Genomic DNA, 13049 nt, shown 5'->3' with positions numbered 1-13049 from the left:
GACCGGGTGGTCCCTCTCCTGCTCATTGCGGTGCCAGGGAGGTTCTGATCGTCGGGAATGTCGTGACGGGGCCGGCGTTGGAAGAACCAGTGTGGCCAAAGAAAAAAAAAAAAAAGCGGTTGTCCCTCCCGTTACTACCGCCAGAGTCGCTTCTGACAAAGTAAAAGGGTTGTGAGTTTGCACCGGTTGTCAATTGAGCAACCGCACTATGGATTTTCTGTGAGGCTCCGCTTCTCCTTAGGGACTCCGAGACTTGTCACCTCGGAAGGGGGGGCGCAACCTGCAGCATTTCCCAGGGCACACTGGCGGGGCCCCAGATGTTCTCAAGGCTGTATGACCGCTGGATCAGGTTCAGGCAATGCTGCCCGCCGCAGGCGGGACAGAATGTGTCTTTAGCTCGCGCGATTAGTTCGCAGTATGAATACCCCGGTGTGACTTAAGCCACATCAAGATAGGCACGTTTGCGTCAAAGAGGAGACCAGGGCGCGTCTTCTGCCCACGTTGCATCGAAGCTGCAGATCACGAAGCTTCTACCAAGTCTCTGCTAGCTACAGTTCGACCTCCGCAGGGGCTAGACTGCAGCAAACGAACGCGCCGGGCTGGTTCGCGTTCTTGTGTTCAGTTGCTGGACAAGTTTCACCTGTTAGTGGGCTTCCTTCCGCCTTTCTGGCCATAGAGCGTCGCCACCATGAAATTCTTCAGGCCCAAGAGCGGCATTCCTCCGTTTCTCGTGGTAGGCGTGGTCGCCCTCTCTGTTGCAGGGGTACATTGCAACCTACGCCAGCGGTACAATGAAAATGACCATATCTTGACGTTCTTTAAGTCCCCTCCCGAGAATTTAGGGTCCTCCAACATCCCTGTATGTACGGCAGCTGGTGAACGCAGTGGTGTTGTGAAACCCAGCCTGAACCTGACAGCTGCAGTGGACCAGCCCCTGAAGTTTCAATGTGGCAACTCACAGACCCTCGCCCCTGCGGACAAGAAAAAAGAGAAGACCACCTTCGCGAGCTTTTACGCATACACGGAGGAAACTGGATGCGACACTGCTAAGATAAAATCCCTGGCAAACGAGCAGATTGGGGCGAAGCTCGAGACAGATGAAGCTGCGTTGAATCCATTGGCAAGGGGAAAGGGGGTGACTTCCGAGCAACACTCGAGAACGCCACAAGATGTGCAGCCCGAGCCCGAGCCAGCTAAGACACCGGTATACACATTCACATACACCATTGAACCGACAGAAGCAAAGCATTTGTGCTACCTATGCAATTCCACAGAAACCAATGGTGTTGGTCATCTCAAGAGCCCTCCACTTGATGATAATAAGATCGCCCCCTGCGCGGTTCGCATCACCGTGCCCAAGAAAGCTGAAAAACCACCTGTGGTGACGACGGCCGCCCCAGACTTCACCTCTGACTCTCGCGCAATGACGACCTCCCTTGCGTCTGCCACAGCAGGCTTACTGGCAGTCATACTTGCTATGTAACATAGTCGGACTACCCGTGCCGAGGACCCTTGCACGTGTGTATCCGGCACGAAGGTGCCACCGGTGTTCACTTTTGCATGTTGTGCCGTCCTGTCTTTGTGAGCCCCCGGAGTGAAGTTCGTGAAACGGAGTCTCTCATGAAGGAAAGACTGATGGCGAGTAACGAAGACTCGGGAATGTGGAACAGAGCTCTTACAACAGGTCTGACGGACATGCCGGGCCCGGTCCCCGGCGAACCTAGCAGCCACATACCTCTTTGGAGCTGACAGTGTTCCGGAGTTGAGAGGGCATTCGATGGACCGTCCACGGCTAGTAGCATCCCTAAAAGCTGATCCTCGTGGCATCGCCAACCGCGGCGTGTGTCAGCCTCTCCGTCTAGTGATTGCCTCCCTTGCTGCAGCCACAGGACCTCTGCTAGCAGTCATACCTCAAGCAGAATCCATAACTGCATAGACGTAGGGTGTGGGAGTCCTTAAGAAAAAAGCTGGTTCTGATGTGACCCTCCTCCCGTCTCTTCCACTTCGTCGCTTGGTAAGCCGCAAACTGCAAAGAGTATTTCTTACCCAGAATAGCTATAAGCTCATATGTCTGTTAGTTCACTCTAGGCCCTGATCTTCAGCCCACATATCTACGAGTATCCATGAGAACCATCCAGCTGAACTCCTCTCTACAACAGAAACGGCTCCCCAACTTACCTTCGCAAGACTCCCCGTCAAAAAGAGCTGCGCGTACCAAAAGAAAAGGACGATTAAATAGAAAGCAGGAGGAAAGAAAAACGACAGAAAGTCTGACGCTGAAAAAAATTGGAACAGATTGCAATTGAGTGCAAACATTCTTTAAAAATGGTAGAGTTGAGAAGAGAACGGTGGCAAAAGGTCATTTCTTTCGAGATGAATTGAACGGGATATTTCACACATCTTCTATATCATCCTCATCAGAAACTTCTCTTCCTCCTAGTCCTCTCGGGATCCACGGATACGACACCGATTGATTGCCTCCTTCCTGCGGTGTCGTGGATAGCTTCTTCTCACTGTTCGTCTCTCCCTCTCTGTCTTCAGCAGAGGTCTTCTCTGTATGACAGTAGTTCCTTTCTTGTAATCCCTTGGTCCCTAAAGCTACCTGAGAAGAACTTTTACTGTCATCACAACCCAAGAAATCCACTCTCTCGCAAGACCCCATACGTGAGGATCCTTCCAACAAAACTTGCTGGCTTCTGCCATTTGCCTCATCTTGACTCCTTGAATGAGGTGTATATACACCGCGAGTTTTGTGGAAAGATGAGGAAAAAAGACCCGATCTCCAAGATTCGAAGTCATCCCACTCATGAAAACTCGGTAAAGGAATGACACCTCCATAGTCCAAAGAATCTTCCGTCACTGCCATCGCACCATCACTCTTTCTATCCCTCCCAGTTATGTCAGCAGTTCTATGGCTATCCTCCTCCTCCTCCTCATCGTCTTCTTCTTCCACCTCCTCTTCTAACACTCCCGAGCTACTCTTAGTATCCTGGTTCCAGAGATCATTTCTACTCATACTTTCTGCTCGTAACGATCCCACAGTCATCATCGTCGATGCTGATATACTGCCTCCCCCCGTAGTAATTATACTCCCTCTCGTTCCTCCTACTGTCGTAGCCCCCCTTAATCTTTGAAGAATGGGTTCTTCTACTTTCTGTAGAAAAGCTAGGCAACCAGAACTAAATAAACTTCCTCTCCTTCCTTCCTTTCTTGAGAGAAGTCTCTGTAAAGCATCGGGATGAAGAGAAGACAGCTGTCCCGATGACTTCATGAACGACGAAGGTGAGGCCAAAGTAACTGCTTGTCGATTGTCCCTATTCATTCTAGTGACATAAGGAAGAACCTCCATAAAGAATCGCCGAATCGAAAGAGAGATCACTCCTGTATGTGCTCTATATAACTGCTCCTCTATAAACTTGTGAACTCTGTCGAAATCTTTCATATCAGCAGAAACCTGAGTCTTCACACCTCCTTTCCAACTTTCGCCAAGAGAAGAAATTCTTTCTCTTCTCACATCATGAGAAGGAACACAACTATAGGAAAGACATGATCGATTCGAGATGACTCCTTTGTCCCTCTTTTCTTCTTCTTCATCTTGTTTTCTACTCACATCTCTCTCTCTCCTGTTCATACCTTGACCGTCCAAGAACGGGCCGCATTCATCCTCCTTCCTAGGAGAAATCTTCTCCAGCATAGGATCACTGCATGCACCTCTGTCCCTCTTAGAAGAACTGTCCTCCCTTCTCCCGCTGTCTCTCACCTGTTTCACATCATTTTCATCTCTTGGACTATTCTGACCACCAGTAAGAAAAGAAGAAGAACAAGAGCTACTGCTACTACTATTACTACTAGTAATAGAATGCGCTCTCCTTCCTATCATCGGGGGTCGAGTTTGGGCTAGTGAAGACTGGAGAACAGCTCTCACTCTTGTTTGTATCATCTCCTGTACACCTAGACAATAGCACCTCCATGTCTCGTCTCTGGATCGTATGTCTTTTTGAAGAACTTTCACACGACTTTTCTTGAAAGCAAACATTCCCCCTCTTTTACCCTGTTTGCTTGACGAAGAGAGAAGCCATGAAGAGGATTGAGAAGAAGGATTACAGGGATGTGTATTACTATCAAGAATCGATCGAATCGCAAGAAGAGTGGAATACCACGCCCCTAACAAGCCATACTGATGTGAGAGAAGAAGATCGTCATTTGAGAGAAGAGCATTGTGAGAAATCCCTTCAAGTTTTGAGGAGGAACGATAAAAGTCTGTCGAAGAAGAAGAAGAAAAGAAAGAAGAATCGCAGTCGGCTAAGTGCGTCGTAACAGCTGTGGCATCGTGAAGACTCGAAAAGAAGAAGAGAAAGTTCTCATGGAGAAGAAGAAAAAGATAATCCAAATCACAAGGGGTCTGACGTAGAAGTTCTTCCGGAGAGAAATACAACTTAGGACGTGTCGATTTCTTAATAAGGAGATACCAGGGAACTGCAGAGACAATGGGAGTCGATACAACAGGAGAAGTCCGAGATGTAGATGAAGAAACTAAAGAAGAAGAACAGGGTGATGGATGGAAAGAAGGTGGTGAAGAGGAGACTTGAGTGGTGCGAGAAAGAGAAGGAGAACAAGAAGAAGATAAGGAAGAAGATGATGAATGACGAGAACCAGACGGATTGTGGAACATTGAAGATGAGCTTGTTTGAGAAGAAGAGGATACGTAAGGAGAAAAAAGACTTGAGTTGCCGCTCTCTGGAGAGGCTGATACACCACGGGAGTGACAGCCTGGTAAGAAAGAAGAAGAAGAGGGGACAGGCGAAAAGGATGAAGAAGGAGAGAAATCGATGTTATCGATAGAAGGAGAGGCGCTGTGACACTCGATGGTAAGCCAATGTTCAGGAACAGGCCGTAGCCCCCATAAAAACGTCGATACTAAACCTATAGTCAGACAAAAAGAATGGAGAAAAGAGAGGAAGAAGAAGAAGAAAGATGAATAGAAAGAAGAAGAACGAAGAGGAGATAAGGACGATACATACGATAAGAACAAAATACCAGGAAAAGAGATTCTCTACCTCTCCTCTTGGTCAGTGCAAGAAGATAGGGCTCTGTTTCAAGCTGTTTCATGTCCTCGGGTATATGCATAGATATAGACGTGTCTATCATTGGTAATTCTTCTTCTTCTCTGAGAAAAGTCAGCACCTATCTACCTCTCATGACAGATGAAACAGCTGTTGAGTATTGCGCAAATCACTAGAAAGATGACAAGACATAGAAAGAGAAAAAACACAACGTGTTGGATTTCTCCCACCTCCTGACTATCGACCACTTTCGGTAGCAGAGGATCCTTAAGCTATCAAACTCAAATCTACATTCACTATACATACACATTCATATACATACATACATACGTATATACATATTCGTGCACATACATACACATACATAGTCATACGTACATATTCGTACATGCGAATTCATTTATGCATATCCGCACCTATCCATGTACACATATTCAAACATAGATATACACACATATACACATACATGCACATAGTCCTACATCTACATATACTACGTGTAGAATAGACTGCTGTGAACGAATTCTCACCATCGAAGAAAGGATAGCCATGCAAAGCATCTTCTTCTTGTTGTTGTGTGTGTTGTCCTTCTTTCCCTTGAGGTTTCTCTCCTATCCACCATGTCTCCTCAGCCTTAAGATTCTCCTGCATGTGACGGAGAGCCTCTCGACATCTCCAGCAGCCGTCCGAGCTACGAGAAGACCTAGGCCCAGGATCTGATCTTCTTTCACTCTGATTGCCCGGTGACGTTCTTCTTCGACATTCTACACGTGTCTTTGTATGTACACTTGAAATATATTCTTCTCTATCAGAGATGTGTCTTGACTTGTCCTCATCCTTACAGATACAAGAGTCTTTATCATTTCTTTCCTGCTCTGCCTTTACTGGAAAGGGAGCGTCATGTTGCCGGTCAACCCCTTGAGGTGTATATACACCAGAAGTGACATGGCTAGGAGGATCCTGTCGTCTCGGAGCCGGAGAGATATCATCCCTCGAACGCATGTAAGGATTTCTCTCCTGGTTCTCTCGTCCCTGAGCATATGTATCTTTACCTATACACTTCATCTCTCTTCGTCTAGTTGTTTCTGCATGATAGACATCTACGGGCTTTCCGATCGCATCCCCCGTTTGTAGAATGTAAGTGTCTCCTTTTCTTTCTATCTCTCTTCTTTCTTCACATCTCCGGTCAGTGCTATCATGAAAGGAATCGAACAGAACGTCTAAATCTTCTTCTACTACTTCTTCTTCTTTCTCATGTGTTCTTCTCTCTTTTTGCAATGCCAGCCTACCACTCCTCTCCTCTCCTATGACCTCTGAGCAGCAGCTTATCGATTCCTTATGAAGAGATGTCTCCTTTGTCTCTTCCTGTAGAAAGAAGTCATGGAGATCATCGAACTCACTCAGATCGATGGTGTCTCGGCTTATGTTATTCTCCCCATCACCCTCGCAGCTATCCTTCTTCATCTCTTCACTCTTATCCTCGATCGCTTCACCTTTTATTCGAGGAAACCCCCTCCTATGGATATCTGCCAGATGACGGCTATGACCGAGAGATGCTTCTTCCGAAGAGAAAGAGGCGATCGCCTCATGACTTTCTCGATGATCCGTTTTCACCGGCGAGGAAAGGAAAGCCCGGCCAGGAGGATAGGAACAGCCTTTCACGTCAGATCGTTCTTCTCTTCCATTCATTGATGTGTCTGTAGAAGTCTGAGCGTTCGAGCTCTCAAGACTAGGCAAGGAACTCTTGATCTGTGAAGAAGAAGAAGGCCTAAGTCGATTTGCCATGTGAGTAGAACGCTCGCCATGTGGTGTTGTCCTAGAGGGAGCTGCATGTGGAGAAGGAGACAATGAAGAAGAAGATAGAGAGGGGGGTGATGAGAATGAAGATGTATGATGATGGGGAAATATAGGAAGAGGAGATGCCGTATTTGCTGTAAGACTTGTTGGTATGGTTGCGCCATCTAAAGAATCGATAACGTCTAAGATCTCTTGTAAATCTTCTCCAAGAAGTTCTTCTTCTTCATTCACGTTCTTCAATCCCTCCATCGTTGATAAAGGTGATGTCCCTGTCTTCTCTCCTAAGGGGGTGTTCCCTTCATATCGGTCTTTTTCTTCTTTTGAATAGCTCCGAGAAGAATCTGATAGGGAGGGTGAGAATATCAACGCTGGAGGTGAGGTGTCCAGGGTGTTAGCCCTATTACACATCATGTCTTTCTTCTTATCAAGATCACCTCCTCTCTCCATTTTCTTCTCTCCTGTAAGCAGCCGGTCTTCCTCAACTGTAGAGAGACGGTGGTCTCTCAGTAGACTCATCTCACTTTCTTGCACTTTTTGTGAATCTAACACTTGACAATCCCCCTGGACGATCTTCACGTCGTATCTGTAAGGATTACTGTTGTCTTTGCTTAGACTAAGGAGAGGAAAGATGTCCTTTGCTTCTTCTTCTCCTCTTCCGTTTCTTAAGTTCGAAGTTCCTTCTCTCTCTTTCTGTGGAGAAAGGCGTAAGCCATTTGGATGATGAGAGCGTTGTCCAATGCTATCTGTAATGAAAACATCTTTTTCTTCTCCTTTTCTGCTTCCTCTATCCATCCAAGCAGAGAGAGAAGGCCGGACATTCCCGCGAATCTCTTCTTCTAGATTCCTTCGTCCATCCATCATGAAGCTCTTCCGCCTCTTGCAGATAACCTCAGCACCATTTCCGTCGCTTGAAGAAAAGCCAGTGAGCATAGACGAAGATATAGCCGGTGAGGTGTATGTACAGATACACCCTATGTTGTTTATAGGTACCGGGGACAAACCCGAAGGAAGCGGAATATCTCCGTCTTCTCGTTTCTCTATGGTGCTACCTTCTCTCGACGAAGAACACCCCTCTAGGGAAGATGAAAATGAAGAAGAAAGATTACGTGCGTCATCGACTTCTTCCTCCTTCTGTATTTTAGATGAAGAGACACCCCGCATCCCTTTCATCATGGAAGAATCTCTGCTATCATACGACGGGAGACAACAGAGCCAGTTAGGATTCGATTGATATCTGGAGAAGAATTTCTCCATGAAATTATCACCTTCTTCTCCCGACAGCCCCTCCTTGAATGATAGAGAGAAGTTCTTCTTCTTCTTATCATTCTGTTCGATCGCACTTCTCAACTCTTCTGGATACACAAGTCTTTTGTTGTAAAGGATCTTCCCTAATGTATGAAAGAGCGTCCATCGTTCATCCTTTCCTCCTCCACCTTCTCCTTCTTCTATCTCTCCTTCACTCTTACTTCGTTGGTCCCTATGTTCTCCTGCTTCTTTTCCTAAAGCAACATCGATGCTCTTCTTCTTTTTCATCTTGTTTTCTTGTTCCCCTTCTTCGTCTTTAATGAATCGATCTATCAGACCCTTTCTATGACTCTTCAACACCACGTCTTTTCTTTCCGTCATCTTTTCTTTTCTTTCATCTTCTCCCTCTCCGCTTCGTTTTCCTTTCTCTGCTGTGTGCCCCTCTTTCCTGTCAGTTGTCCCTAGGCCAAGATCGCCGGTGGTCTCTTCAACGTCTCCTTCTGAATCTTCTTTCTCTCTTCTTTCATCTCGCAATGAGGAGGATAATATCTCTTGCCTCTTAGTGGAGATTCTTCTTCGCTTCTCAGAACCGATCTCTGCATCATCGTGTTGTTCCACACTCTTCTTCTTCTTCTCCTCTTTCGCTTCGTCGTCCGTCTTCTTTCTTCCTTGAGAATTCCTAGGCATCGTTCTAGAGAAAGAAGCAGAAGAGAAAGACCTTCTCTCTTCCTTCTTCATGAAGTCATTCATCCTGTATCTCTCTCTGCAATCTCTCCATCCTACAGAAGCGAACTGTAGAGACATCAAAGCATGTCTAACGTCTCCATTACACAGGTGGAGAATCGAAGGAAGATCGATCGAAGACGGAAGAGAAGCCAACAGTTTATTTACAACTGCCGATGAAAAGGACAAAGAAGAAGAGGAACGGCTCGAGAGTGAAGTGGTCTGAGGAGAAGGAAGGATCTTCTCGGCAATAAGAACTCGAAGAAGAAACTGCCGGAGCTGCAAAGAAAAGAAACAGAGAGAAAGGAATGAAAGAGAGAAGAAAGTGAAAAGACGAAAGTGTGTAAGAAAGAGAAGAAGCAAACAGATCAGAAAGAGACAAGAGATCTATCCAGGAAGAAGAAGAAGCTTTAAGAGGTCAATCCCCACGGCAGCGAAGTCTTGAGAAAGAAGGAGAGTCAAAACGCCCACATGCTTCTCAACACAAAGCGTGAGAACGAGGAATGAATGAAAATGAGACTGAATAGTACAAGATGAAAGAAAAGCTTCTTCTCGATAGACAAGAAAAGAGAGAAAACCGGAAAGAGTGTCTGTCTCTCTCTCCCTCCTTTGACGAGCTGTATGCGAATGATAATGGTAACTCACGACTTCGCCTTCCCCATATACAAAGAAACGAACTCGATCAACTAGGATTTGATCGACCCACTGTCTACACACATCTCTCTTTTACACACGACGCCCTCCATACATGAGATGAGCTACCTGACTTGGTGCATGCAAACCTGGAAAAATAACTAAGAGAAAGACCGCTGTACATACAGTCAAGTATGATAGGTAGATGAATATGAAGAACGTTTCCACTGAATCTCCTCCTACTTGAAGATGGGGCACCTCGGCCCATCCCTTAACAGACAGAGACAGAAGAAGATGAAGTGACTGTAGACGAGTTTTCTTTCTTAGACGTGAGAAGGTATACCTTTGTCACTGGTATAGGATTAAGTCTGATATGAAGAATAGCACGTGAGAGTTCTTCTCCTTCTTCCGCCTTTGGAAGCACTTTCTGGAGAAGTAGAACTTCCTCTCGAGTATCGCTGACGCAAACGACCACAGGCTGGACTCCTGGGAAAACTGAGCCGCTCATGCTACTCTCTCCCCACGAGTCTTTCCTCGTTTCTCTCCAAGAAATATCTTCGCCTCGATTTTGGGAACATCTTTCCCTCTGACTACTCCGATCAGCCTGTAAAGAGTTTATATTCTTTGCATGTGAAGAAGAAAAAGAAGAAGAGAAGTCACTCCCTGTCTCCTTCCCTACTGTGTTGTCGTCATGACCCCGAGTTTGAGGTGTATCTCCACCATCGTGGTTCGCTTGTTGGGTGAATACTCCTGTACTCTCCTTCTCAGGATCTAATTCCTTTCCTCTTCTTCTTGTCTTCGAATTGACAAGATTGTAGAACGATCTGCAATGTTCAGAGATCTTCTTGTGTAGATAATCTCGTGCATTTCTTATAAATGTTGGGGAATGATTCAAGAGAAGATTCGTCGGCAGCTCACGTAGTAAAGCCACCTGCTGGGGCTGAGGCTGTCCCTGAATTGGCCGTCTATACACCTCATGAGAATCCTGTATAAGAGGTGTCTCTTCATGAAGAGTTTCTAAATCTTTTTCTCTCCTCTTGTCGATGTGTTCTTCTCTTTCTTGTCCACTCGCATCTCTTCCTCTTCTCTTCTTCTTCTTCATTAACGAGGAACTGAGGTGATCTATCGTTCGAACGGATCTTTCATTCTTTCTATCGTTCTCCTTCTCACTATCTTCATAGGCCACCCGTGAAGACATCCGGCTTTGACTTGCTAAGACAGCATATGCGCTTCTTCTTCTTCTTCTGTGCCTAGTCTCATCACCTAAGATCAACATAGGTAGAGGTGTTCTGGATTGAGTTTGATCTAGAAAAGATAATAAGGAATTTCCGAGAGACAAGTTAAAGAATCTTCCTGTATCGTAGTCATCCGAAAAATCTCCTCCTATCCCTACAGATCTTCTGCTACTCTTAAGCCCTTCTCCTCCTATTGAAGGTATAGCTTCTTCACCCCATTCAATGATTTGCATGCCTAATGACATAGCGACTGTCTTCACTAGAGTCTTCTTACCACACCCCGACGGGCCATGAAGAATACAAATGAGAGGGGGAGGAGGGGGGAGAGGAAGAGAGGAAGAAGAAGAAGAGTGAGGTGTCCGTGAGGTATCAAGAGAATGTTCTCCATCTCTCAGTGAAATAAGGGGAATGCGAGAAGTACTACCTGAAGGGACAGAAGAAGAAGAAGAGGGGGTATGACGAAGCAGATGATTCGACGGTCTGTTGAAAGACACCCCTGAATCTTTCTCCTCGTCATCGTGAAGAAAAAAAGAGTTGAATAGAGAACCTCCAGAGAAAGGTTTCAGAAAGGCAGTCATTTCCTTGATCTTCTGTGGTGCGTGGAGGAGATCTTGTAACCGCTTTGGAGTGTATTTACTCTCCCAGCTTTGCCATTCATCTGAATCGCTACTCTCATCCTTACTATAATTATGATGGGAAAAAGACCTCGCCTTTGCTTCTTCTTCATCTTCTTCATCCTCTTTCCCTCTTCTTCTCTTTCTCCCTTTCACAGTCTTATGAAAAGCTCGATCCCCTGAACTCGCATCACTCTTAGTAGATAGATCTTCTTCTGCTGAAAGATGTTGTGTTGAATAGTCGACTGTCTTACCACTTCGCAATTCCTTCAGCCCAGCCTTCCCTGCCGCTTTATTACGGCGAGATTTCTTTCTTCCACCTCGTTCATCCTTAGATGAAAGAGCTGCCTCTCCCCTTGACTGAGTCCTTGAACTCCTCCGTTGAGAGGAATGTAGAGAAGAGTTGGCTATCACCATCCTATTGTCTCTTTCCTCTTCTTCTGTGTCTTGTGTCTCGTGTTCATTTCGTCTGTCTTCTACTAGCGAAGATCCCTTGTGTAAACGATTCTTCTCGGGTGTATGTACAGCCGAAGGTAAGTCTCTGTGACTGTGAGCGTCTCCATCACGATGTCCCCCTCGTCGCTGCCTTTCATCTTCTCCATCATTCACACGAGTCGATATAGATCTTCTGGTCTTAGAGATATCTTCCTCTACTGAAGAATCTTGTAGGAAGAGATCTCCCTGTTTGTGCAGAGTAGGAGTAGAGACAAAAGACGTTTCTCTAACGCACCGGGTGCGTTCCTTGGTTTCAGAGACCTCCTTCTTTTCAAGAGGAAATGATGTGCTGCCATTCCTCTTGTCTCGTTCTAAAGATGAAGAAGCCGACTTCTCTGCTTTCGAACTCGAACTGCGAGGATTTCGAAGAAATGTCTGCCCGCGAAGAAGAGAAGAAGGTGCTGTACACAATTCATTTCTCGATATCTCTCTCTCACTCACATCGCCTGCATGTACACTTTGAGATGGAGAAGAAGGGGGGGGTGTGCTAGAAGAGTGAAGAACCTGCTGACGGGTAATATGAGGAAGAAGAGATCTCTTATCAGCTTTGCGAGCTGGGAGAGAAGAATCTTTTAGAACCGTTGAACTTTCACCCGAGAATCTCTCTTCTTTCTGTGAAGAAGGGTTTGTCACATTCTTTAAGCCTGCACTCATCGCACGAGAAGATACGGGTGGTGTACACGGCTCACCCTCTGAAGAAGAAGAGGAAGAAAGTTGAGTTAGATCAAGGATCGTCTCTCCGGCGCGGGGAACTTGTCCCCCTGACATCCGTGATGGACTGGAAGAAAAAACACAGTGAGGATTCTCTTCTCTTCCTGATCCCCTATGCACCGTAGGGGAGCCAGACGATATGATACGAGAGGAGGTTCGTTCACTTCGAGAGATAGAAAATGGAGAAGAGAGAACTGTGCATGAAGAGTCGGAAGACGGGGACAAAGGGGGTGTTTGGGAGAGAAAACGATGGTTAGTTTCCTGTAAGGGGAGATTCTCTGCATCTTCAATAGATTCCTCCACGTCATCAGAGAAGGAAGAGAAATGACAGGGCTCACGGGGCATGCGTTCATTCCCTCCTTGGTTACTCGAAACTCGTGCATGCGAGGGGCGACAGTTCACTTGCGTCCGGGGTGTGAAAATACCAGCCTGAGTTCCTATCGAGACGCCCCCACTTGGCTGGGGTGTGCTTACACTAACCCCCGAGCGGAGTGTACGTACACTCGATCCGGGTGTACATACACCTGACCTGT

The 13049-nt window shown here is 46.3% G+C and overlaps 1 protein-coding gene across 1 annotated transcript; it reads right to left on the bottom strand.

The window, feature by feature from the left end:
• Window positions 1-304: 304 nt before the first annotated feature.
• On the bottom strand, window positions 305-13018 carry CSUI_009579 (rad17 cell cycle checkpoint protein). Its single transcript, XM_068069693.1, has 4 exons — window positions 9805-13018; window positions 5594-9107; window positions 1736-4923; window positions 305-971 (listed from the first exon to the last, which is right to left on the bottom strand). Exons 1-3 carry the CDS (start codon window positions 12859-12861, stop codon window positions 2393-2395), a joined length of 9102 nt encoding a protein of 3033 aa, XP_067918331.1. The 5' UTR covers window positions 12862-13018; the 3' UTR covers window positions 305-971; window positions 1736-2392.
• Window positions 13019-13049: the final 31 nt, after the last annotated feature.

The sequence above is a fragment of the Cystoisospora suis genome, assembly GCF_002600585.1.
Source record: "Cystoisospora suis strain Wien I chromosome Unknown contig_5783, whole genome shotgun sequence".
Classification (NCBI taxonomy): domain Eukaryota; phylum Apicomplexa; class Conoidasida; order Eucoccidiorida; family Sarcocystidae; genus Cystoisospora; species Cystoisospora suis.
This window is presented reverse-complemented; position numbering and strand designations above follow the sequence as displayed.